The 25,414-nt window shown below is 39.8% G+C and overlaps 1 protein-coding gene across 2 annotated transcripts in view; it reads left to right on the top strand.

Annotated features, from left to right (window-relative positions):
- LOC119652090 (androgen-induced gene 1 protein-like) overlaps positions 1–25,375 on the top strand; it is a 97,899-nt gene extending 72,524 nt beyond the window's left edge. The window contains exons 1-3 of one of the 2 annotated variants that reach the window (XM_038056029.1): positions 7,387–7,756; positions 24,559–24,779; positions 24,841–25,375. In XM_038056029.1, coding sequence (XP_037911957.1) covers positions 7,529–7,756; positions 24,559–24,779; positions 24,841–25,165 — 774 coding nt within the window. In that variant the 5' untranslated portion in view covers positions 7,387–7,528 and the 3' untranslated portion in view covers positions 25,166–25,375. Of the gene's footprint in view, positions 1–7,386; positions 7,757–24,558; positions 24,780–24,840 lie in introns of those variants that run through there. The other variant, XM_038056034.1, reaches the window with a different exon arrangement.
- Positions 25,376–25,414: the final 39 nt, after the last annotated feature.

Here is a 25,414-nt window from a genome sequence, read left to right as displayed (position 1 = left end):
CAGCTCAGACGCTCAATGGCCGGATCTGTGGGACGCTCTCCAGGATGAATTCGGGGATCCTTTGCTAGATATTGATCAGAACCAAAAAGACCAAGAACCCCTTGCGGAGTTTTATAAAGACATCAGACAATGGAGAACTGCGTTATGAAACTGCTTCACGCATTAACGCAACCTGGATGAAATGGCGTTCCACAACTGGTGTTCTTTGTGATCGACGTATCAACGAACGTCTCAAATCTAAAATTTACCACAATGTCGCCTGTCCTGTCGCTCTCTATAGTTCTGAGTGTTGGCCGACTATAAAAGACAATGAACGGCGTCTTTCGTTGGACTAGCGGCATCATACGTTTTGATCACATTCGAAATGAGGATATCTGCGATCGTTATGGAGTTGCACCGATCGTGGAAAAGTTGCGAGAGAGGCGTCTTCGATGGTATGGTCACGCAATTCGTACTAACGACAATTCACTTGCCAAGATTGGTCTGAACATCGAAGTCGATGGTAAACGACCAAAAGGCAGACCAAAACAACGGTGGCTTGATACGATGGATGGGGATTTAAAAGCCTCGAAATTGCACCCAGACCAGATGCTAAGTTACGCCTCGCTGAACGCACCATTGACGGGCATGCTTCAGAAAGAGCGTCAGTTTTGCTGGACTGAGAAAGCCATTTCGGCCTTGGACGCTCTGAAAACGAATCTCTCTTCGGGTCTCGTCTTGCACAGTCGCGACTTCACCAAACCTTTCGCCATATATAGTGACGCAAGCCAACGAGCGGTGCTGAAGCAAAAGACAGAGGAGGGAGATGAATTTCCAATAGCGTATATGTGGATACTCAGCTTCAGCGGAATTACACTGTCACTGAGCAGGAATTTCTGGCAGCGGTGGATGCAGTGCGCAAATTCCGAGCGTATATTGGAGGTACAACATTTCGAGTGGTAACTGATCATGCTTCGTTCAAATGGCTAATAAACCAATCAGACCTTCATAATAGGCTGGCCAGATGAGCATTGAAGCTTCAAGGATTCTCGTTCATCATCAAACAGAGGAAAAGATCACAACATTTGGTCCCGGTTTCTCTCTCTCTCGAATGTATTCACCAGCGGATTTGGATGCTTCGGAAAGAAATAGGAACAACGCAGACGTGGTTTTTGATTCACGGCATTGTCGGTCTATAGTCTATTTACGACTGATCGAGCGTATTACGGAGAAATAAACTCCCTGATCAGCAAGTGTGCGATGGATTGGTATACAAGAAAACCAATTATGCTTCAGGAGATGAGCTGCAAGAACAACAGGCTTCGATGCTTTGGATTCCAGCGGAGTTGACGACTGAGGTGATTACCCGCGCCCATGATCATCCTTTCAGTGCATATGCGGGGGTGGTAAAACCTTGGGTAGACTGCGGTTGTGGTTTTATTGGCCTAAAATGGTTTTACAGGTCAAAGACTACATCCGTAATTGTGAAATGCGCAAGACGTCAAAAGCTCCCAGCCTCTAATGGGAAAAACACTCATCTCCGATTGGGGCTTTAAACGCTTGTATATCGATTTGATCGGTCTATACCCCAGATTTCGCGCCGGAAATATGATTGTTAAGCAGCTAAATATGGGAAAACTATGGAAAGTAATGTGCATATTTACAAAAGCAAAGTGAGGAAATGCCACCTTTGAACATTGCATTTAATACTGCGTTTTTCTTGACATTTAGATTTCTGCTGACAAATTAATAAATGGTTCCAAACAATTAAATTATCTCTATGGAAGTAGCTATTCGGCTTACAGAAGATTATTTTGCCTATAGATTAAGTACAAATTTAAACATATAAAAATGTATACTGTGTCGTTTTTGACCAATAGGTTAATTAGAATGAATCAACTTACTATTTTTATGTGAACATAATTTAATTTATTGTTAATAAACACAAAGGAATTCACGGAATATTGATCCACTTGCTAATTATCCTATCTTAAATGATGTTTGTTTGATTTCGTGTTGCATCTTAGTTAACTTTTTAATTCCAGGATGAAGCAAAGGACCGTTTCAGTATAATTTCTCATTTTCAGAAAATGCAAGACAACGTTACAGGGTCCAAGTACATCGCAAACCCATTTTTTAAACAAACGAAATTCCTACTTGGGCAATACCCAAAAGCGGTAATTAGGTTTCGTTAATACCGAACAAAATTGTTAATTACGAAGCATGTGCTACACGGGAATTCCACCTACACGTATATGCGTCGCCTACTTGCCATTAAATAACCACAGTAGACCAGGGGGATCACGGTTCTTTCAGGTAAAATTCCTTCATAATTAAGGAAACATTAACGTAAACGTGTATTCACGTAAACCTCCTTTCTTTAAGAGTTAATATAAACATGTACAACTAATTAACGTTAGGAATCAGCTGTACGGAAGAGCAACTCCCTCTCTTTTATAAGAAAGTACATCCATTATAAATTGGCTACTGTTGCTCAACTCATAGAATCTAATTCTAGAACAAATAAACAAATAGTCACATACATCTCCGAAACTGAAAAAAAATGTCGCACATTACAATGTGGGCTTCACTGCCCTAAACATTTATTCAAACGAGAATTATGAACCATTCGATTGAACGATAAGAAATTCAAAGTGCATCCGAAGCGTCATAAACCAATAATGAAATGTATGAAATATCAAATTCACATCTGTTTGAATATTTAAGGATAAGGAACATCGTAAGATACCACACTACATGTACTTACATTCGAAATAAGATAAATGTATTTTAAAAAAGGATATGAGCAAACAAGAAAGAACAAAAACTAACATATTATCGTAATGAACTTGTAGTGACCGCGCAATTTAAATTTTTCCACTTTAACTTTACATAGTGGCAAGATCTAATAATCATATATCATATCAATGTTATCATGTAGTTATAACAACACAGTCCTCCATTTACAATACATTTACAATCCTACCCATAAACCACCCAAACAAAACCCCATACAATCAAAACAGACAAGAGAATCAATATTTTAAATATGATTCTCACCAAACTCCACCCATTTCATATAATTACTCAACCTATCCCAATCACCAACAAATCTTATTCCACACTCTAATTACATTTCGCATCCCCATCCGCAGCGGATCCTGCCGCGCCACACATTTTTATCCCACTTACATTATTCGATACCACTTCAATCAATATCATTTCCTACAAATTCGTGCATAAAAATCTTATCTAGCTCTCACGTTTTAAAATGTTTTATAACATAAATATCTTGTTTGCACTGATGAAGGGAACAAGTGGTTCCCGAAATATCGGTTTTTGCAAGAATAAATACCCACACCAACGAAAAAGAAACAACAAGTTTTTATTATTTCAATTAATTAATCGTTGGAAACACCGCATAATTTCACTCTGATCATAAATATCTTCTAAACTTTTGGAGATGTGTATTTTATATCATGACATTCTTATCATATAAATTTCAAACCAAATAGCACTTGTTATAAGATTAGTTTCTTACAATATAAGTTTTTAAGAAATATATAAGGGGTTGGAGTCGAGTCGAGCGGGACAAAATAAATGAAGGAAACGCAGAGTATGCATCTAAAACATTTACTATATATATGTAGTTACATCCGCATCATGGCTTCCGTACGAATATACGACGGTGCCACAATAATGGCTTTCTAGTTAATGATAATGATAGCCGTGGGTAATAGCAGCTGGTATAATACTAAGAATTTTTACTACTAATGTAATTAAAAAATAACCGAAGGCACATTTGCACTTGAGCAACAAATTGCATTAAGTGGACTAATATATAGAGTATAGTAAGATATTGTTAGTATAAATAGGAAAAAGAGTCAAATATGCATTCAGTTGGTAAGTAAACGCCAACTCAAAAGCAAAGTAAATAAATATATTTAGAAAACTCATGTTTCTATTTTATTACATTTATATTTGCCAAGTTTTATTCGTAAAACTTATCATATCATATCAAATGATGATATCAATATATGGTATGAACGGCTCAAGTGTTCGCAGCACATTAAAGTTACCGCTTTGAAATGTCCTTCTAAGTTTTGAATAAATGATGTCCTAACGGGATACTAGCAATTCTCACATCTTAATTCAAATATAAGTAAGTTGTCAGATTCCAATATGCGCTCCACTACCCTAAACACGTGGTCAAGCAAGCATTATAAGCCATTCGATTGAAAAATAAAGAATTCAAAGTGCATCCGAAATGTCATAAACCAATAATAAAGTGTATGAAATATCGAATGCACATTTGTTTGAATATTCAAGGATAAGGGACATCATAAGATACCACACTACATGTACAATAAGACACTACATGTCAAATAAGATAAATGGATTTTAAGAAAGGGATATGAGCAAACAAAGAAGAAAACTGACACATTATCGTAATGAACTTGCAGCGATCGCATAATTTAAAGTTTTCCACTTTAATTTTACATAGTGACAAGACCTTATATTCATATGTCATCTCAATGTAATCATATAATTATAACCTCACAGTCTTTCCCTTCCAATCCTACCCATAAACCACCCAAACAATACCCCATACCATCAAAACCGATAAAAGAATCAATATTTTAAATAAATATAATTCTCACCAAACTCCATTAATTTCACATAATTACTCAACTTATTCCAATAACCAATAAATCTTATCCCACACTCTAATTACATTTCCCATACATTTTTATCCCACTTATTTAATTCGATACCCCTTCAATCAATATCGTTCCCTACAAATGCTTACAAATCTTATCTAGCTCTAAAATAAACATCTCTTGCAGATGTATATTTATGTCACGACATTCATTCAAATTCTTAACGTATAGATATAAGAATGAAATGAATGTATAATATAGTATAAATAAGATGCAATTTAGTTTTAAGATCGCGGCTTAAGTTCAGTAGTTGTACAGCGAAAATAAATTACTTTACCGCAAGAACACGTAATGCATATAGTATCTTGCAATCATATGTACATCACATCGATATATGTTGTGAACTGCTCAAACCTTCGCAGTACATTAAAAGTCGCCCGGAAGCTTTTGAAATAACCAAGCACACACTGAACCGACTCGTTCACAAAATTTCAAGATATTTTGATATTCTTGCAACCGTTGCTGCTGCCGTTACCGTAACCTGAGTTTGTATGGAGAATTTGCCCCTAGACGTGCAACCGCACTGTATTCGGGAACTTTGTTCGTCGTATGTGCTTACTATGACGGATAACATTAGCGGGAAATACAACAGCGGATTGAACGCGTGCGTGCGCAGTGGGAGACCTGTCAAATGGAGTTCATTACACCGATTTGAATGAGGCAATATGCAACAAGTTGGATGCGGAATACAAGACACAAAAAAAATCGGAAAATTAATCTTTTGCGATGCGTGACAGATAATAGTTTGTTGACACTTGACGTCATTTGCAATATAGCGGTGCTTTTCATTTTTGGTTGTTACTTTTGAATGTAATTAATTTGAATGAATTCGTTTTGAGAACTGCGGAAGGCACTATTTCCATTGCAAGTGCTAATTATTAATGTCACTTGCATTAGTCCCGTCATTTCCATTTCCATGAATTAAAACCGAAGCTAAGTGCACTCTTAGTGGCATTTAATTGTATGATTTTCATAACATAAAAGTAGGAAGATTCATAAACTAATTGCATAAAGTTGAATACGTGCTACTTATATTACCACGAAATGTCAAATCAGCTGAGTAACAAAGAGAATATTCCATTATATCACATTGCATACAGTACATAAAATTACATAATTGCCTAAATAATTAGATCCTCAAAATTCCGGGATCATTGTCGTGCACGAGGTACGCGAACGTCATACAAACGCAGCTGTAAACGTATTGCGAGGTTTGAAATTAATGGCGCATTTACGATGCGCATAATGTGTTATCACTTAAAGTATTTCACTTAATGTAAGCCGGTCGAGGCAACTGCCACATCATATTGCGACGCACACCTCATAACATAGAACCTTCCAAGGTTCTAACTTTTATGTTTCGTGACGTTTCCGTTTAGTGAGGGGAACACAATAGCGAATCACAATGCACGCATGGAATTACTTATTGTAAGGTGAACATAGAATTGGGAAAATGTTTTGATAGAAGTAAAGGTGCAAAAGTATTGTACAAATTGCAATTTTATTATTAAAAACCTAGCAATTCGAAATATTTCGAGGATTGGAGAAGCGGTAGTAATGAACGATGCTTCGGGCTGCATATTTGTTGTTGAATATCTGAATTAATTTAATTTTTTTAAACACTATAACGAGTAAACGATTGCACAATTTTTTCTTTTTCTCTACAAAGTGTTTGGGACAACACAAAAGCGTTCGTACACCCGATTTTCTTCAAAAATTTGGTAAAATTTCTAATATTAACCAAACAATTTAAATGTATTTCTGATTGAAATGTAATTTATTGGTAAAATTTATAGCAGAAAAAAAAATGAGGATAACGATATTTTGCTATGGACAAAAGGGTTCGTACACTACTCAATATGTGACGTATGTAGCATACTCAAGCATCTAATATGTCATTGCGAAAAGAAAAATATTTGTGGGTAATGTAACGTAGTGTGGTCAACCAAACGAACGATCGCAATGAGAACAAATAGTCGTTTTAGCAGAAAATTCGAATAAAGCTGTTTATTAGAAAACCATTCATAGAGTTACCCATTCTCTTGATTATAATAGTAGAATGCCTTGAATAAGATGAGTTATTAATGAAAAGGAACAAGTAGGCCCGCACCGCAAATGTTGCAGGCCGTTGTGTCTAAGAGATGGGGAGTTTTGCATAAAGTATTATTCACGGATGAAACCAAAGCATATTTCTTCGGAAATGGTAATGAAGGAAATGTCTGGCCTGAATCACATTCCTGTATAGAGAATTTTGGTTATCAAAACCTTTAGATTCTCCATGAAGACAATAATCCGGGGCAGACTGGGCACATTATGAAAGGCTGTTTTACTTTATTATGCACCAAACCAGCTTTACATGCCTCCAAAATCGCCTGATCTATTTCAATTGACCAAGTTTTATCAATTCTGGAACTGTTCACTGAGTCAAAGGAAGAGCAACTGAATATTGACATATAATATTTTTTGAAGTATTCTTGAGTAAATGTTATTATTTTTGAATTTAAATAAAAAAATAACTTCGGATTTATACATTCTTAATAAATGGGTTTCAAATGTAAACATACTTGAATTTTCTGGTATATAATATTAATTCTTAGATATTGTATTTGAAAAAAGAAAATGAAATGGCCGAAGACTTTTGAGTTTAACTGTATATATTTAAAATTCGCCTTGAATGTCAAATACAGGAATCCGTCAACTGATAGTGACCAGCTGAAACAGTTGAACTGGATCAAAGTCCGGTTGATGTTGTCTTGATAGTTTAAAGTGTGTTTAATTTTCGATTTTGTGTGTGATTCGTGGAACGTGGAAGTAATTCAAAGCTCGATATGAACAGAAAAGAAACGATGCTACCCCGTGTTAAAACAACGTTGACTGTGTCAGGATCCAATCGTGACACTTATATGGACTTCCGTATAATAATACACTTTATTGCAGCTGTAACTTTTTGGTTCGCTTTGTATTATGACTACAACCATGTCAGAATCCCGGAACAAATTCATCGTATGGGAAACAACTTCGGCGGGAAATTCAAGTTTTTGACTTTTCTGGATGCTGTGAGTAATTGTAGTTGTTCCATTTACAATTTTATGTACTCACTTCTACTATTCACCTTACCTTCCAGTCCAATTGAACGAACTTATAGATGGTACTCAGCAGCGTGATACCTCTATAATTGCTGTACTGCGCGATACCTCCCTATTTATGGGAAATAGAATGCCTCGTTGCCCCACACCTTGAGTATCCGTTGATGAACCACTTGGTGTAATTGGTCGCCTCCATATTTAACCAATTCAACTAGAATTCCATCGGCTTCTGGCGACCTATGGGTTTTAAGCTGATGAATTACACTGACTGTTTCTTCTATACTAGGTGGTGGCAGTATTTGTCCGTCGTCTTCAGTTGGCGGGACCTCCAACAGACCGATGTTCTGGTTGTTCAGTAGTTCATCAAAGTACTCAACCCATCGCTCTAATATGCTCATTCTGTCGGAAATCAGATTTCGCTCTTTGTCTCGGCAGAATGAACATCGAGATGTGTAAGGCTGACTTGTTGGTAAAACTTCCACCCCTGGTGCTGTTGCTCCCTGTACTTTTCGAGTTCATCGACCTGTTAGTTCTCCCAGGCTTCCTTTTTCTGTCTGTGAAGTCGCTTCTCCGCTCGCCGGAGTTCGTGATAAGTCTCTGCACGTGCTCGTGTCCTTTGAGAATGCAGCATCCTTCCGTTCCGTTGCTAGCTTACATTCATCGTCAAACCAGCCGTTCCAACTCTTTTTGCGGCTGGGGCCAAGTATGTTTGCGGTCGTATTTATAATAATGTTCTTCAGGTGATTGTAAAGATCATTTGTTGATGCTTCATCTCCAGGATCTCTGATGACTGTGGTTATTGCGGAATCCATTTCCCTTTTATAGGTGTCGCGGAGGGCTGTGCTGTGGATGGCTTCAGTGTTAACTCTCACCTGATTGTCAGAGGATATTCTGGGTGGTGTTGTTATTTGAGCTCGGAGCACCATGTCAACGAGATAGTGATCCGAGTCTATATTGGCCCCCCTTTATGTTCTGACATTCATCAATGTTGAGAGGTGGCAGCGTTCGTTCAACATGTTAATTTGGTTGAAAGTGGTCCCGTCTGGAGACGCCCATGTATGTTTGTGGACCGCTTTCCGCGCAAATCAGGTACTTCCAACAACCAATTCGTGTGGCGCTGCTAATTGAATAATCCACAGTCCGTTATTATTTGTATTTTGATGTAAACTATGGGAGCCAACGTATGGCCTGAATACGGGCTTCGTTCCTACTTGGCTGTTAAAGTCCCCAAGCATTATTTTGATATCATATCTGGGACAGGCTTCGAAGGTGAGCCATTTTTTGACTGACTCAGAAACCTACTCCGAGCTCATGGTTTACTGGCCGCTATAATATATGGTGTAACGACTCTTCTTCGGGAAACCAGTCCCTGTCTAACGCATCTCCTGCCACGCTGTTACATCAGCCCTATATTGGGACAGGGCTAGCTGTTTGGCAGCTTCATTTCTTAGAGGGAGCTTTGTATTATCAGCCCCCTTGAAGTGTGTTAGAGCCCTTCATTCAAGATCGTAATGGCACACTACAGGATTACAGTACCTGTAGGAGCCATTGTAGTCAGCATTGCGCTCGCCCGAGATGATTACCCTGATTTCCCAGCTGAATCGACTGATATCCGACGTCAAATCCCGATACAAATTTCACTGTTACCAGTGAGATTTGAATCGCGATCTTCCGTACGATAGCTTTGTTCTCTAACCACCCAGCTATCTGCACACCACATCCTGGAACAAAGCAGAAAAACACTAGCGAAACTACCAAACAAGGGTACAACCCAGCTCATCCTGTACGCAGTGGGGAGAACTCCGAACAAAAACAAATCAACCGGCCCCAAAAAGCAAGGGGGACTCACGCTAAGCAGCGAGGTCGACAACGAGCAAATCTGCAACGACATTTGGACAACTACAAACACTTTATCAACATCGCGGCTACACCCGGAGCAAATACCGACAATTAAAATGTTCATAATAAGGAACATATCTGAACAATGTAAATAATAATAATTTCCTCCTTTTAAATATAAAATATAAATATAAGCAAAATTCCACGTACATATTCTGGAACAAAATGGGAAAACTGTGACCATTGTGACGGTTGTTAAAAAAAACACCATTTAAAAAAACTAGCTTCAGCGTTTCAGCGCCTACGAGCCTAAAACTAAATCCCGAAAAATGTAAATTCTTCCAACCGGAAGTGACATATCTCGGACATCAGATTTCAGCTAAAGGAATACACACTAAAGTCAATATTAATGACACCGCTCATACTACAGCACCCTGACTTTAAAAAACAGTTTGCAATATCTACAGATGCTTCCAAAAATGCAGCAATATTATGACAAACAATTGACAGAATAGTAAAACATACTTCAAACCATATGTATCATCATCATCATCAACGGCGCAACAACCGGTATCCGGTCTAGGCCTGCCTTAATAAGGAACTCCAGACATCCCGGTTTTGCGCCGAGGTCCACCAATTCGATATCCCTAAAAGCTGTCTGGCGTCCTGACCCACGCCATCGCTCCATCTTAGGCAGGGTCTGCCTCGTCTTCTTTTTCTACCATAGATATTGCCCTTATAGACTTTCCGGGTGGATCATCCTCATCCATACGGATTAAGTGACCCGCCCACCGTAACCTATTGAGCCGGATTTTATCCACAACCGGACGGTCATGGTATCGCTCATAGATTTCGTCATTGTGTAGGCTACGGAATCGTCCATCCTGATGTAGGGGGCCAAAAATTCTTCGGAGGATTCTTCTCTCGAACGCGGCCAAGAGTTCGCAATTTTTCTTGTAAGAGCCCAAGTTTCCGAGGAATACATAAGGACTGGCAAGATCATAGTCTTGTACAGTAAGAGCTTTGACCCTATGGTGAGACGTTTCGAGCGGAACAGTCTTTGTAAGCTGAAATAGGCTCTGTTGGCTGACAACAACCGTGCGCGGATTTCATCATTGTAGTTGTTGTCGGTTGTGATTTTCGACCCTAGATAGGAGAAATTGTCAACGATCTCAAAGTTGGATTCTCCTATCCTTATTCTTGTTCGTGTTTGACCAGTGCGGTTTGATGTTGTTGGTTGATTCGTCTTCGGTGCTGACGTTGCCACCATATATTTTGTTTTGCCTTCATTGATGTGCAGCCCAAAATCTCGTGCCGGCTGCTCGATCTGGATGAAGGCAGTTTGTACGTCTCGGGTGGTTCTTCCCATGATTTCGGTATCGTCAGCATAAGCCAGTAGTTGGGTGAACTTGAAGAGGATCGTACCTCTTGCATTTATTTCAGCATCACGGATCACTTTCTCGAGGGCCAGGTTAAAGAGGACGCATGATAGGGCATCCCCTTGTCGTAGACCGTTGTTGATGTCGAATGGTCTTGAGAGTGATCCTTCTGCTTTTATCTGGCCTCGCACATTGGTCAGGGTCAGCCTAGTCAGTCTTATTAATTTCGTCGGGATACCGAATTCTCTCATGGCCGCGTACAGTTTTGCCCTGGCTATGCTATCATAGGCGGCTTTAAAGTCGATGAACAGATGGTGTAACTGTTGTCCATATTCCAACAGTTTTTCCATCGCTTGCCGCAGAGAGAAAATTTGATCTGTTGCTGATTTGCCTGGAGTGAAGCCTCTTTGGTATGGGCCAATGATGTTCTGGGCGTATGGGGCTATCCGGCCTAGCAAGATAGTGGAGAATATCTTATAGATGGTACTCAGCAACGTGATACCTCTATAATTGCTGCACTGTGTGATATCTCCCTTTTTATGTATGAGATAGATAATGCCTCGTTGCCAATCGTCAGGCATTGATTCGCTATCCCATACCTTGAGCACAAGTTGATGAACCACTTGGTTTAACTGGTCGCCTCCATATTTAACCAATTCGGCTGTAATTCCATCGGCTCCTGGCGACTTATGATTTTTTAACCGATAAATTGCACGGACTGTTTCTCCTAAACTCGGTGGTGGCAGTATTTGTCCGTCGTCTTCAGTTGGCGGGACTTCCAACTCGCCGATGTTCTGGTTGTTCAGTAGCTCATCAAAGTACTCAACCCATCGCTCTAATATGCCCATTCTGTCGGAAATCAGATTTCCCTCTTTGTCTCGGCAGGATGAGCATCGAGGTGTATAAGGTTTCATCCTGCTGACTTGTTGGTAAAACTTGCGCGCCTGGTGCGGTTGCTCCCTGCACTTTTCTAGTTCACAGACTTGTTGGTTCTCCCAGACTTCCTTCTTTCGTCTGTGAAGTCGCTTCTCCGCTCGACGGAGTTCGTGGTAAGTCTCTGTGCGTGCCCGCGTTCTTTGAGAATGCAACATTACTCGGTATGCGGCATTCTTCCGTTCCGTTGCTAGCTTACAATTATCGTCAAACCAGCCGTTCCGACTCCTTTTGCGGCTGGGGCCAAGTATGTTTTTGGCCGTATCCATGATAATGTTCTTCAGGTGATTGTGAAGATCATTTGTTGATGCTTCATCTCCAGGACCTCTGTTGACTGCGGTTATTGCGGCATCCATTTCCCTCTTCTAGGTGTCGCGGAGGGTTGTGTTGTGGATGGCTTCAGTGTTCACTCTCACCTGATTGTCAGAGGGAATTCTAGGTGGTATTGTTATTCGAGCTCGGAGCACCATGCCAACGAGATAGTGATCCGAGTCTATATTGGCCCCCCTATATGTTCTGACATTCATCAAGGCTGAGAGGTGGCGGCGTTCGATCAACACGTGGTCAATTTGGTTGAAAGTGGTCCCGTCTGGAGAGGCCCACGTATGTTTGTGGACCGCTTTCCGCGCAAACCAGGTACTTCCAACAACCATGGTGTAGTGGCTCTTCTCCAGGAAACCGGTCCCTGTCCATCGCATCTCTTGCAACGCTGTTACAGTCAGCCCTATATTGGGACAGGGTATCGGCTAGCTGCTTATCAGCTTCATCTCTGTACAGGGAGCGCACGTTCCATGAGAAAATGCGCAAATCGTTGTTCCTTTGTCGTTGCCGGCTCCGTCGTTTTAAAATCCGTCCTGTCCGAGGCTCCTGTTGTGGCTTCGTAACAAGTTGTTTTCCGTGTAGGGTCGTCAGCCCTACCCAACCCCCAACCTGGAGGACCAGTTGGTACAATTTGTCCCGTTTTTAGGCGCGGGAGACTCGCTTTCATCCTTCTCCGTCTGCAGCTTTTCGTTAAGAAAGAGCTCCCAGCGGTCATCACGTGGAGGTGGAGATAGGGTTTGGTAGTAGAGCTGTTGGTGTTGGTTCAGCAGGCATTTCCCAGGTTTTATGCTCCATCGTGGGTACCAATCCGCGTTTCGCCCTGGGACCTATACTACCCTTTGACCACCTTATGTATGTGAAAGAAAATTTACCATAAGGACAGATCATAGACCACTCATTTACTTGTTTGGAATGAAAAGTCCATCATCCAAGTTAACGCGTATAAGACTTGATCTTGAAGAATACGATTTTGACATACAATATATCAAAGGTAAAGACAACATAGGACCAGATGCTTTATCTAGAATAGAGATAGACATAACAGACTTGAAAAACTTGAAATACGTGTTGCAAGTGCAAGCACGAGCAATGACCCAAAATAATGAGCAGTCAGAAATTGTCAGCAATACTGTAGTAGAAACATGCAGCCTGATCAGTTGGAGTTAACGTGCCCTTAGAACTCCGCAAAACACCTGACCCAACTTACAATTACGATTTGTACAATCATGAGCTAAAACACAGATTACAAAATTTCATAAGTAAAGCTAAACAACTCTTAGAAAAAGCAAAAGAAAAGAGGAAAATGCTATGCGAGTCCAATCCATTACCACTAAAAATAGGCGAAAAAGTCTGATTATCCGTGAAAACGGACGAAAATTAGACCCATTGTACCATAATCCATACACTGTTATATCAATTGACAATGTAAATTGTTTAATAAAAGACAAACAAATAGATTAAGACGAATAAAATAAACAAGAAAAAATGTAATATAATCCGAATAGTATTTAAATAATAGCATATAATTACAATTATCAAATAGTTACAAAAAACGAATTGTGCCTTGTTCCTCAAGACAATTCATCTTTTTCAAAAGGGAAAATGCAATAACCATTCAACGTATGCACAGGCGGAAATTGATCTGCATACCGCCTGTATGATGCATTTAGCGCCAAATAATTAGTAAGTATTTTTTTTTAGTATAAATTAACCTAAGTAATTTACTAATAAACAGTTCAGTTCTGAACTTGAACTCAACACCGGTTTTTTATTAGTGGAGTTAAGCGATTACTGCTCCCTTCGGTTTGCATCTTGAGTTAAGCCTTTTTCGCTGCTCCGACCAAATTTATTTCTACCAGTGTAGTTAAGGGAGTCATCCCATGTGAACGCCGATTTTTCCCCCCCTTTTTTTAGATTTTTTTTGTGAAGTACTGGATAAAGGGACAAATGCGAATTTTTCAGCATATATTTATAAATATCTTGAGCATGCGTACTAATTTTTCGAACCCGATAGCGTAATTCATTATTGAAATACAGAGCAACTTATACACCCATCTCTGAAAAAAGTGTTTTTCTGTTGCCACGGTAGAGGGCGCTGTGATTATCTTATAGAAAAAATGTAAACGGCATTTTAACGTGCGGAATTAACCACACTCCGTAAACTAGGATTTTTAAAAAATATTGAAAGGTACATTTTTGATGCCTTATTAAACTTTTTTTTGTGAATTTTGGTGTTTTTTCAAGGCTTCTTTAATGAATAAAAAGAAAAAAATCCTCCTCGCAATTATCAATTGCGGACCGTAGAAATATGTTCTGAATAAGTTTCAAAGAATTTCGTTGGGTAGATTTTGGGATACGGTGGCAGCAGATTTTCAACATACAGTTTCGAGAAAAACGCGTTTAAAAAGTAGAATACGATTTTTAACCATACAATCTTAACTGACCATTAATCTGCTATACCTAGTCCATAAACCTTAGGTTTCTTGAAGAAACACAAGTAACGCCTTGGCGCCAATTTTTATGATTTGAGCGAAGTCATTCGAAAGTCGTTCGGACTGATAAATACGCGCGTTATTACGGCGATCGGCATAAACTTAGCATGTGACATTTTACCTGTTTAACGGCTGTAATTGCCGAGCGATTCCGAATATCAAACAAGTCGGGAAACCGGAAGCTGGACGCTTCAGGTACGAAAGGTTTTGTGTATTTCTTAGTCCGTAGCACGTAATATATCCATATATTATGTGAGAGTATCCACTTTCTTCAATTTTCAAAGAAGCAACAAATTTGAGGTATTATAACTTTGTTAGTAATAGTGCGATTTCCACCAAACTTGGTAAGATCATCCTCCATATCATAGCCTATATCACTGCAAAATTTCATGGTACTAGGATGAATTTAAGGGGGGTTTCTAACCAATTACAAAAAATTGTAGTAATATACTATTATTAACTTTATTTAAACAGATATCGGCATGGAAGGTATTTCGTAGCCCAGGCACCATATAGTGGCAGCCTCCTGATTTTTTTCAGATTTTTCGATTTGGCAGTTTCTGAGAATGGCCCCCTTAAAGAAGTGGTCACTTTCAACCCCCCGCGCTCCCCACCCTTCCAAAGAATGTCAAAACTAAGATCGGCTTTGAAAAGTCCTAATCGAGACCTTTAATTTGATACCCCACATGACTATATTTGATGAAAAAAAATTTTACACCCCCCTTTTGCATATATGGGGACCCCCCCTTAAATTCGATGTAAAAGGATGTAATTCACTGTATGCGTGAGCGTTCACAGTTCCTACCTTTCTACCAAATTTGGTGTCAATCGCTATAACCGTCTCCGAGAAAAATGCGTGTGACGGACAGACAGACAGACAGACGGACAGACAGACAGTAAACCGATTTTAATAAGGTTTTGTGTTTACACAAAACCTTAAAAATCACTTTACCCATATATTCTACACTATATCTAGATACAATTGATCTCAGAAGAAAAAACGATTCCTTGAATTAAAGACTATCTTCATCATCATCATCAATGGCGCAACAACCGGTATCCGGTCTAGGCCTGTCTTAATAAGGAACTCCACCAATTCGATATCGCTAAAGGCTGTCTCGCGTCCTGGCCTACGCCATCTATCCATCTTAGGCAGGGTCTATATCCACAACCAAACGGTCATGGTATCACTCATGGACTTCGTCGTTATGTAGGCTACGGAATCGTCCATCCTCATGTAGGGGGCCAAAAATTCTTCGGAGGATTCTTCTCTCGAACGCGGCCAAGAGTTCACAATTTTTCTTGCTAAGAACCCAAGTCACCGAGGAATACATGAGGACTGGCAAGATCATTGTCTTGAGCAATGAGAGCTTTGACCCTATGGTGAGACGTTTAGAGCAGAATAATTTTTGTAAGCTGAAACAGGTTCTGTTGACTGTCAACAACCGTGCAAGGATTTCATCGTCGTAGCTGTTACCGGTTGTGATTTTCGACCCTAAATAGGAGAAGTTATCAACGGCTATGCTATCATAGGCGGCCTTAAATTAGACGAAAAGATGGTGCATCTGTTAGCCATATTTCAATAGTTTTTCCGAGAAAATCTGATCTATTGCTGATTTGCCTGGAGTGAAGTTTCATTGGTATGAGCCAATGGTGTTTTGGGCCCCAGGGGCTGTCCGTCCTAGTAAGATAAATAATTGTCACAATGCTGACATCTCACTTTTTATGTATGGGTCAGATAATGCCCCGTTGTCAGTGTTAACTCTCACCTGATTGTCAGAGGGGATTCTAGGTGGTGTTATTATTCAACAGCCGTTCGCTTATGTTTTCAAAGCCGATAACAGCAGGAAATCGGTCCCTGTCTAACGCATCTCCTGCATCGCTGCTACATTAACCCTATATTGGGGCAGGATATCGGCTAGCGGCTTGGGAGCTCACGTTCCAACTTGGAGAATGAGGTTATACAAGTTGTTCCGTTTTTAGGCGCGGCTTCATCGTTCTCCTCTCTTTTCGTTATTAAAGAGCTCCCAGCGGTCGCCACTTGGAGGTGGAAATAGGTAGAGCCGTTGGTGTTGGTTTAGCAGGCGTTTCTCAGGTTTTATGCTAAATCGTGGGTACTAATCCACGTTTCGCCCTAGGGCATATACTAGCCTTTGACCACCTACGAATAGTGCCCAATTTCAATAGGTGTGCATACATATATGTGTACGTTAGCACCAGGGGATAAAAGTTTCGCAGAGTAAATCGGTGATGCGTACAATCAATTTACATAGATGCATACTTTTATACATATATAAATGTGTATGCATCAGTATTAGGTAATAGGAAATGTTTGTTGTCAGTGGTGGTTCAAGATCTTTTAGATTTTACCGGGCTGTGCATTTAACCATAACCCAGATAAATGCAATATTGTGCAAGTAATGGAATTTTATATAATTGCAAAATTGTAGCATTTATCCGTCACGACGTAGATTTTTAAAATCGTTTAAAATAAATGAATTTATTTTATTAAACAAGGAATACTTAATATAAAATTTAGTCCTTATTTAAAAAAAATAACTTTGTAAATTATTCATAGAGACAAAGCAAAAGTAATAAACGAAGGTTTAATTTTCGTTTATCAGGAAATGCAGAAATCTTTGATTATGTAAAATGTACTAGTTTAGTTGATTTCTTTAAAATGGATTTTTTTAATCAATTCATGATGAACATTTTCATTATTATGGAAATACTTCTGGTCCAGATAATGCTTCACCGTATGCAGGGGTTAGTTTTATACTTTCAATTTCTAGAGATTTTTCATCTTCGTCATTGCCTTCAATTATTTCGATGTTGCATCTCGTCACTTCTGCTACAATTTCCTCATAGCACTCAAAATGTGTATTGTGCAGAAGGTATTGTTTGAAGAAGTCGCCTACTCCCTGGCCGGCTCGTCATATCGCCGGAGTTGTTTTCCTAGTGACGAGCAACTCTCTCCGCCTACGCTGGGGATCACCTTTCGCCCTGTAAATGTTCTCTTATTGCCTAATACTTACCTGCTCTTCCAGGCCGTATCTTCAAGCAACTTTTAACTCATTAACAACACCTTTTACTTTTATTCCACACAGTTTTATTACTTTTTAAAATTTCTTACAATTATTCTTATTGCACTAAATTCTTCGACTGCCATTGGTCTAGGTGAAGACTGCGACTTCGCGTCCCGTAATTATATAACAAAGACTTGCACTGGTCTTCCGCAAACATCAGAAGCAGCTATTGAACATGGTCGGCCTGAACATTATTTATGTTGGTTTGTTGCACTTTCGGATGCATGCACGATTACATAACAAAAGTGCGAACCTTGGGCTATTATGCGCATTTTACGGGACCATGACCTACATTACTATTGTTTGATTTTAACTTGCTGGCACGATTAAATGACAAAAGTGCCTGCTTGCCAAAAATAACTTAACGCTATTTGTTTTGTGTCATAACAGATATTAACAATTTACTGTTATTATGTTGATCGAGGATTGAATCGTACGATATTTGAATAATTTCTTTGAAAGGCTTACAAATTAAGTCATGACCTGATCTTCTAGTTCAGAAGTTCTCTTTAACCGTTTACTTGGCTGCGTTATCATATTCAAACATGACATTTCATACTATAATTTTCGAATAAGGAGAGTATCACTAAATCTGCAGTAATTGACAAATTATAACTAAATAATACAGCAGATGCCAGCTTATTTTGCTAGAATTGTTGACATCTCCGTCCCGAAACTCCATGGAGGTTGTAGGGAGCGCAAGAGCGAAACCTCGCTGGCCATTAGTCGATTCTCATAAACATCCTCCCATCCGAAGAAGACCCATCGATGTAAATAAAACCTCCCCAGTAGCTGCCGCAGATGTCAAAGTTATTAGATTCAGTAGATAATCAGCAATGCAGCCCTCAATAAATAACTACGCCTGTGATGATTGCTTGCCGTGAGATTCGTTCGGTTTTTTTTTCTAATTGTGTCTTAGGTCGCGGGATCTTGTAGTACGACATTTCTAATAAAGCAATCGTCCAACTATTTGGTGGTAAAGTTTAGGCTGCGTTCTTACATGTTTGTGAGACCTTTAACTCTGCTTCATTGCATCGTCGTCATGCTACTTGGACACAACCTATCCTATCTACACTAATGATCAAAAAAAAGTGGCCACCTACCTGTTGTCGAAAGAGTGTCAAATATTGCCGCCGCATGTAATATTTCGGGGTTTTTCGTAATTTTGCAATGAAGCAGGTATAAAAAGGGACATCAGAACATCAAAGGACATCAGTTCCTAACAAACAGACGAAGTGCAAGGATACAAAATTTAGAAATAGTGAAAAATCATTTAAAGGTGGAAATAGTGCTTGAAATATATTTTTAATAATTTGTCGAATTAAAATGTCTCCAAAACAGCGGTAAGTGATTATTATCATTAACTTAGTAAAAAAGGATAGTAAGAAAAAACTCATCAAAAATTAGGCTTGCCTCAAGGACTTTCCACAAGGATAATCCTGGTAGAGTCCTGGAAGTAAGCGGAGAAATCAGTTTGAAGATTAAAAATTCATATATTTGAATTATTTTCAAAAAATCATTTTGTTTGAAAAGAAACTCAAGAACAGTGTATACATTTTTTCTACAGGCAATTAACGGAGGAAGAAAAAGGACGCATCGTAGGACTAAGCGAGTCTGGCAAATCACAACGCGAAATCGTGAGAATTTTTAAAAAATCGGATGTCGAAGCAGCAAGCAAGCGACAGTGTAGCACGTAAGAAAGGTTCCGGAAGACCACGAAAAATGAATAGCAGAGACACGAGAGCGTTGGAACAACACGCGCTGAGGAATCGGAAATCGTCGATCGCACAAATATCTAAAGATTTTGTGCCAGCCAGCGGAAACTTAGTAAGTCGCCACACGATTTCACGCCGTTTGAAAGATGTTGGCATTCGCAGTCGTCGCTGTCGAAAAGTTCCGGCTCTTAAACCGAGGCATAAAGCTGCAAGATTGGTTTGGGCCAAAGACCATCGAAACACCGACTGGACTAAAATCATTTGGTCGGACGAATCAAGATTTTGCCTTCGATCGGACAGGCCGCAACGCTGTCTTCGTGGGTCAGGCGAGGAATACAGTGAGGATTGCATCCAGGAAACGCAGAAAGGCAACCCTGGAATAATGGTATGGGGCTGTTTTTCCTCAAAAACAGTAGGTGTACTGCACCGGGTACCAGTGAATACAAAAATGAACTCAGCTGAATATAAAAATATTTTAGAAACATCACTTGCAAACTTTGCACTGATGAAGGGAACAAGTGGTTCCCGAAATATCGGTATTTGCAAGAATAAATACCCACACCAACGAAAAAGAAACAACAAGTTTCATTATTTCAATTAATTTGTTTTCTATTTATAAATAGCCTTTACAATTCCTACCATAGTATTTGTAAAACAGATATTTGAAATTGTTATCAATTGGGGCGAAACTAGGGTTCAAGTTTGGAATTTCGGAAAAAGTTTAGGGTGGCCACTTTTTTTTGATCATTAGTGTAGGCTTACGTATACCCTATCAATCTGCTCTAAAGCGTCTTCCATAACCTGAAGTTCCGTGAGAGATTTCTTTGCTGTGCATCACTCAAGTAAATTCCCCCCTCATGCTACTACCTTAATATGCTTGACTAGGACATTTAGCTTCATTTGATACAACTTTACCATAACTTATATAATTTTATGTTATTATGTTTTATATGTATGTTATAATACAATTTAATATAGCTCTAGTTAATGTTTAACATTTTCAACATTTTTAGATTTATGAGTGTTACTTTATTTCATTTAATGGTTTTGAAAATTTTACAGATTTTATATAGTTCCTTTTCTATTTCTTTTTCATGGCCATTTACATTCTTTCTATTTAGCAATTGGCATAGCACCCCGGTGCAACTGTGCGAAATGTGCTGCTCCAGCTCAACTCCTTGGCTAACCTTCCCCTCCAGCTGTCGCTTTAGCTCTTCTATGGCTTGGGTTTCAGCTCTTCGCAGCTTGAAGTTGGATTGCGGAAGATCAAACCATGGTGTTGTAGTGTCATACACCTTGTTCAGTTAACCGTGATTACCCGGGGAATTTCTTTAACCTTAAAAGAAACTGCATCTAAGGTTCAGTAATCTAATTGCACGAACGTGACAGGAAATCGGATCTCTAGTTGGGTGCTGTTAAAGGTGATCGAATCCTGTCTGTCCTTCCCTTGAAAATCACTCCTAAATTTGGCTCCACATGACCGATATAGGTTCCGTTATCCCACTGTTTCACTGAGCACCAGTCTTGCAACTTCTTATTTCTCCGTACAATCTCCTGGATGCATGACGGTCCAGTACGAACCAGCTTCGCCTTATATAAGCGAGGAAAGATCTCAGTAACATTCTCTCCAAAGAAATATTTCTCCTTCTCTGGTCCTACGAACAAAACTCGAAATGGCATGGGATCTCCAAGATCCAAGGAATGCTTCTTCACATCAGGCACGGCAACAATTGCTACATGTCTGAACTTCTCTTTGTATGCAAGAGGGATCAGATTCTCTATGGTGATTAACTCATTTTGGAGCCATGTTGCCGCTATATGTGCATCAAATATTTGGTCCGGCTCATCTAACTCTGGCAACATGATCTCGGGCACCTCTTTATTAATACGAATCACATACTCCGCCAGCCCCCTTGTAAGACAAATGCTGCGCGGCTGGTCGTATTTAGCGCTGATTTCCCTTATCAAGGTTTTGACCCCCATGGAAAATTCTGAAATCTCTTGTTTCAGCATTGTTTTCCCCTGCTGCTTAGCATTAGCCCGTTGATTTGTCCCTCGACCTGCTGATGCTCTAAGTTCGTGATATAGAGCGTCAAAGCTGCAATCTTAGCCTGCTTATGCTTCATAGTGTCCACCCCCCTTACGAATAGCTACATCTCGATCACTAAAGTATGCTATTGTTCCCGCAGCTGCTAGGGCAGTTATATACTTGGCACTCAGCCTCAAAAAGCTACTAGCCACGATGGGAACTACACCAAAGGCCCGCTTTAGTGCATTTGAACCTTTGAGCTCATTACAATGGTCCCGAATTTCCCCCATTTTCTGTCGTCCGCATATTTTGCCGAATTTCTCCAATTGCTGTGCCATGAGGTCGAACGCTTTTACCTGAACTAATCCCAGTTCTACTATTTTGGTTTCTAAAATCGGATCTGCTGATCATGGAACCACAGGCACTGGGATCAGGTATAAACACAGCAAAGTGGCTACATGCGCCAATGACCACTACCCCCGCCTGACCCTTCCCCGTGTACTTGGTGGGGTGCCCGAGGAGACTGCATCCGATTTTATCGTAGTATCAGCAACCTTACCCTACGATGGTAGCTTCTCCTTCTGGAAGAAGGGGAGCGAGCTGATGTACCGCTCAGTGGAAGTTCTCGCTGCCGGTGGTTCTAAGCCTTACTTGCCGCACGACCCCTTTAGGATCTGGATAGACCTCTGGTACTGGCGCTATCCTCCAGTCTAACGGACTATGACCACTCTCTCGGATCAGCACCAAGTCCCCTTCAGTCCCTGGCCTTCCCGATTCCTTCCACTTGTAACGTTTTTGGAAATAACCCAAATAATCATCCTCAAACTTGGACCAGAAATGTCGTTGTAGCTCCTGAATCTGGAGCCATCTCTTGGTCACCGGCAGACCCTGGCGTAGCCCTACGCCCAACGGGGTCGATAAAGGGCGCCTTTCGATCAGGAAGTGGGGGAGAGTTAATGACCGGCTATTTAGTATTGCCTCCCACCTGCAAATGGCAGTGTAAAACTTGTCATACGTGAAGTTGGATATGGAAGGCATCCTTTCGCCATAAGGTTTCTGGCTCCCAACTGCGGCCTCAAAAGGACCCCCGAAATGGGTAGCTCGTGAGGGGTTGTGATGTCACACAATCTGGCATTGAGCCATATTTCCTTCATACTCGGATATCAGCCAAAGCCAGGCCTCCCGAAGTATGATACTTTTGAGGCCCCAAATTTGTCTCATTTTCGAACCGAACTGTTTTATGCTGTCCGCTGCGGTTAGTGAACCGTTGAAACGCGGCTTAAAATGCGTTGGTGATGAGATCCATGCAGATTTCCAAATGTATCGCTTTCGCTTGAATAAAGCCCTGTCTTCCCGATCGGAGGCATCTAGCAACGGTGTTCACCAGCCGAGGTAAACTCGAGAAACATGCACATGCTATGCACTCTGCGCTTGAGAGGCAAGTTTAGAAATATAAAGCTCATTAACGTTCACGCCCCTACAGAGGAGACTGCAGGGTCGGAGAAGGATACTTCTACGAGGCAGTAGAACGAACCGTCGAAGCCTGTCCCAGATATGATATCAAAATCATACTTGGGGATTTTAACAGCCAAGTAGGAAAGAGCCCGTATTCAGGCGATACGTTGGTTCCCATAGCTTACACGAAAATACAAATGATAACGGACTGCGGATTATTCAATTAGCAGGGTCACACGAAATGGTTGTTGGAAGTACCTGGTTTGCGTGGAAAGCGGTCCACAAACATACATGGGCCTCCCCAGACGCGACCAGTTTCAATCAAATTGACCACGTGTTGATCGACTCGGATCACTATCTCGTTGGCATGGTGCTCCGAGCTCGAATAACAACACCACCCTTTGACAATCAGGTGAGAGTTAACACTGAAGCCATCCACAACACATTCTACCTATAAGAGGAACGCGGGCACGCGCAGAGACTTATCAAGAACTCCGTCGAGCGGAGAAGCGACTTCACAGACAGAAAAAGGAAGCCTGGGAGAACCAACAAGTCTGTGAACTAGAAAAGTATAGGGAGCAACCGCACCAGGCGCGCAAGTTTTACCAACAAGTCAGCAGGATGAAGCCTTATACACTTCGATGCTCATCCTGCCGAGACAAAGGTTTTGGAGATAAATACGTGTGACAGACAAACAGACAATAAACCGATTTTAATAAGATTTTGTCTTACACAAAACCTTAAAAAGATATGCCGATATGTTTAAAGAAGTAACTTGAATTTGTATTTAACCGTATCTAAATGAGTTGTGTTCCCCTAATTCGCCAAGCATTTCTTTTGCATTTATAAGTATTTTGGATTTATACGTGTTACAATTATCAACGAAATTCTAGAACAATTCTGATGAAAAAGTCATGTGACTCAGTGAATGCGTACATTTAACGTCAGCCAGGTGCGTGGTGATGACAGTTCACGGCATTCGGAGTTCGACAGCGCTTTTGATTTTCTCCTATTCAATTCACTGTAAAGAAACAACAAAAGGAAGAAATAAAGAAACAAATTGCGGAAAACCAGAAGCGCTGTCGAACTACCATTGACATGAACTGTCATCACACGTTTCGCGCCGTCGACGCAAGAAAAGTTTAATTTTCCCGATTTCCTTGTAAATGTTGAGCAGACGGACGGTATTATATGTATATACATTGCGCCATATCATTCCGTACAATGAAATTGATTTAACAGTTCGCACGAATCGTTCATCACTTCGCTCTCACCAATTGTATCACAGGCTTTAAAAACAGCTTTGGCTTGTTTGAGCGGCATCAGCTGATAAGCCTTCCTTTTCAAGGGTCATCTTCAACTGATTGCCTTTCACTTTTGCAAAGAGTTTACAGGCGAACGTTAAAAGTTATAAAAAATATTACTTGCAAAACCTAACAGTAATAACAATATTTTTAAAAGATTAAATCTATCAAACTAGTAACTTATAACTATATAAAACTTATATATTTAATTTCTTGCAGATAATCCAGGCGGTCTACTTCACAATTTCTTTGGTTAATGATTTTCTTGGAAGCAATGAAGTATCCCCGATACAAGTACCGCTCATCCGCAAGATAAAGGACTATTTAATGGCTTCATTGGCTTTTCCAGTGGCAATGAATGTTGGAATTTCATTCTGGTCATTAATGGCAATAGATCGAGAGCTTGTGTTTCCTAAAGCTTTTGACGCCTTCTTTCCTGGGTAAATGAGTATTGAATTCAACTTACAAGTTATTAATAATATTTTCATTTATTTTTAATAGGTGGCTTAATCATATAATGCATACAAACATTATGATATTCATAATCCTTGAGCTATTCATATCGTTCCGAGCATACCCGAAAAGACGCAAGGGATTACTGGGGTTGACAGTTTTTATGATAAGTTATTTGATTTGGATACACGTTATTAAATATTATTCTGGAGTATGGGTGTATCCAGTGTTAGACGTTCTTAATTTTCCTCTGCGATTAGCTTTTTTTGTATTAATTCTGGCTATCACTCTTTCACTATATATCCTTGGAGAATTTTTAAATAGTAGAATTTGGGCAAAAGAATTAAAGCAACTTTCCAAAAAATCAAATTAGTTACAAGAGAATTTATTCACTCGTCACCTCCAATCTTCAACTATACACGTCATTATATTATGTACTACTTCATCACTTACATATACACTTGAGATTTATTGCAATAAGAATTAAGTTGTTGTTAACAGAATGTGAAAGATTATTTTCTTTTTTATGGTTTTTGGCATTATATAAGAATTCAATAAAATTATAACTTCTTTCCGAATCTTACTAGCTGGTAAAACATTTTAATTTTGAATTAAATATTAA

Source organism: Hermetia illucens, chromosome 1, assembly GCF_905115235.1.
Source record: "Hermetia illucens chromosome 1, iHerIll2.2.curated.20191125, whole genome shotgun sequence".
NCBI classification, from domain to species: Eukaryota; Metazoa; Arthropoda; class Insecta; order Diptera; family Stratiomyidae; genus Hermetia; species Hermetia illucens.
The sequence above is the reverse complement of the archived record's forward strand: the minus strand, read 5'-3'. Positions and strand labels throughout refer to the sequence as shown.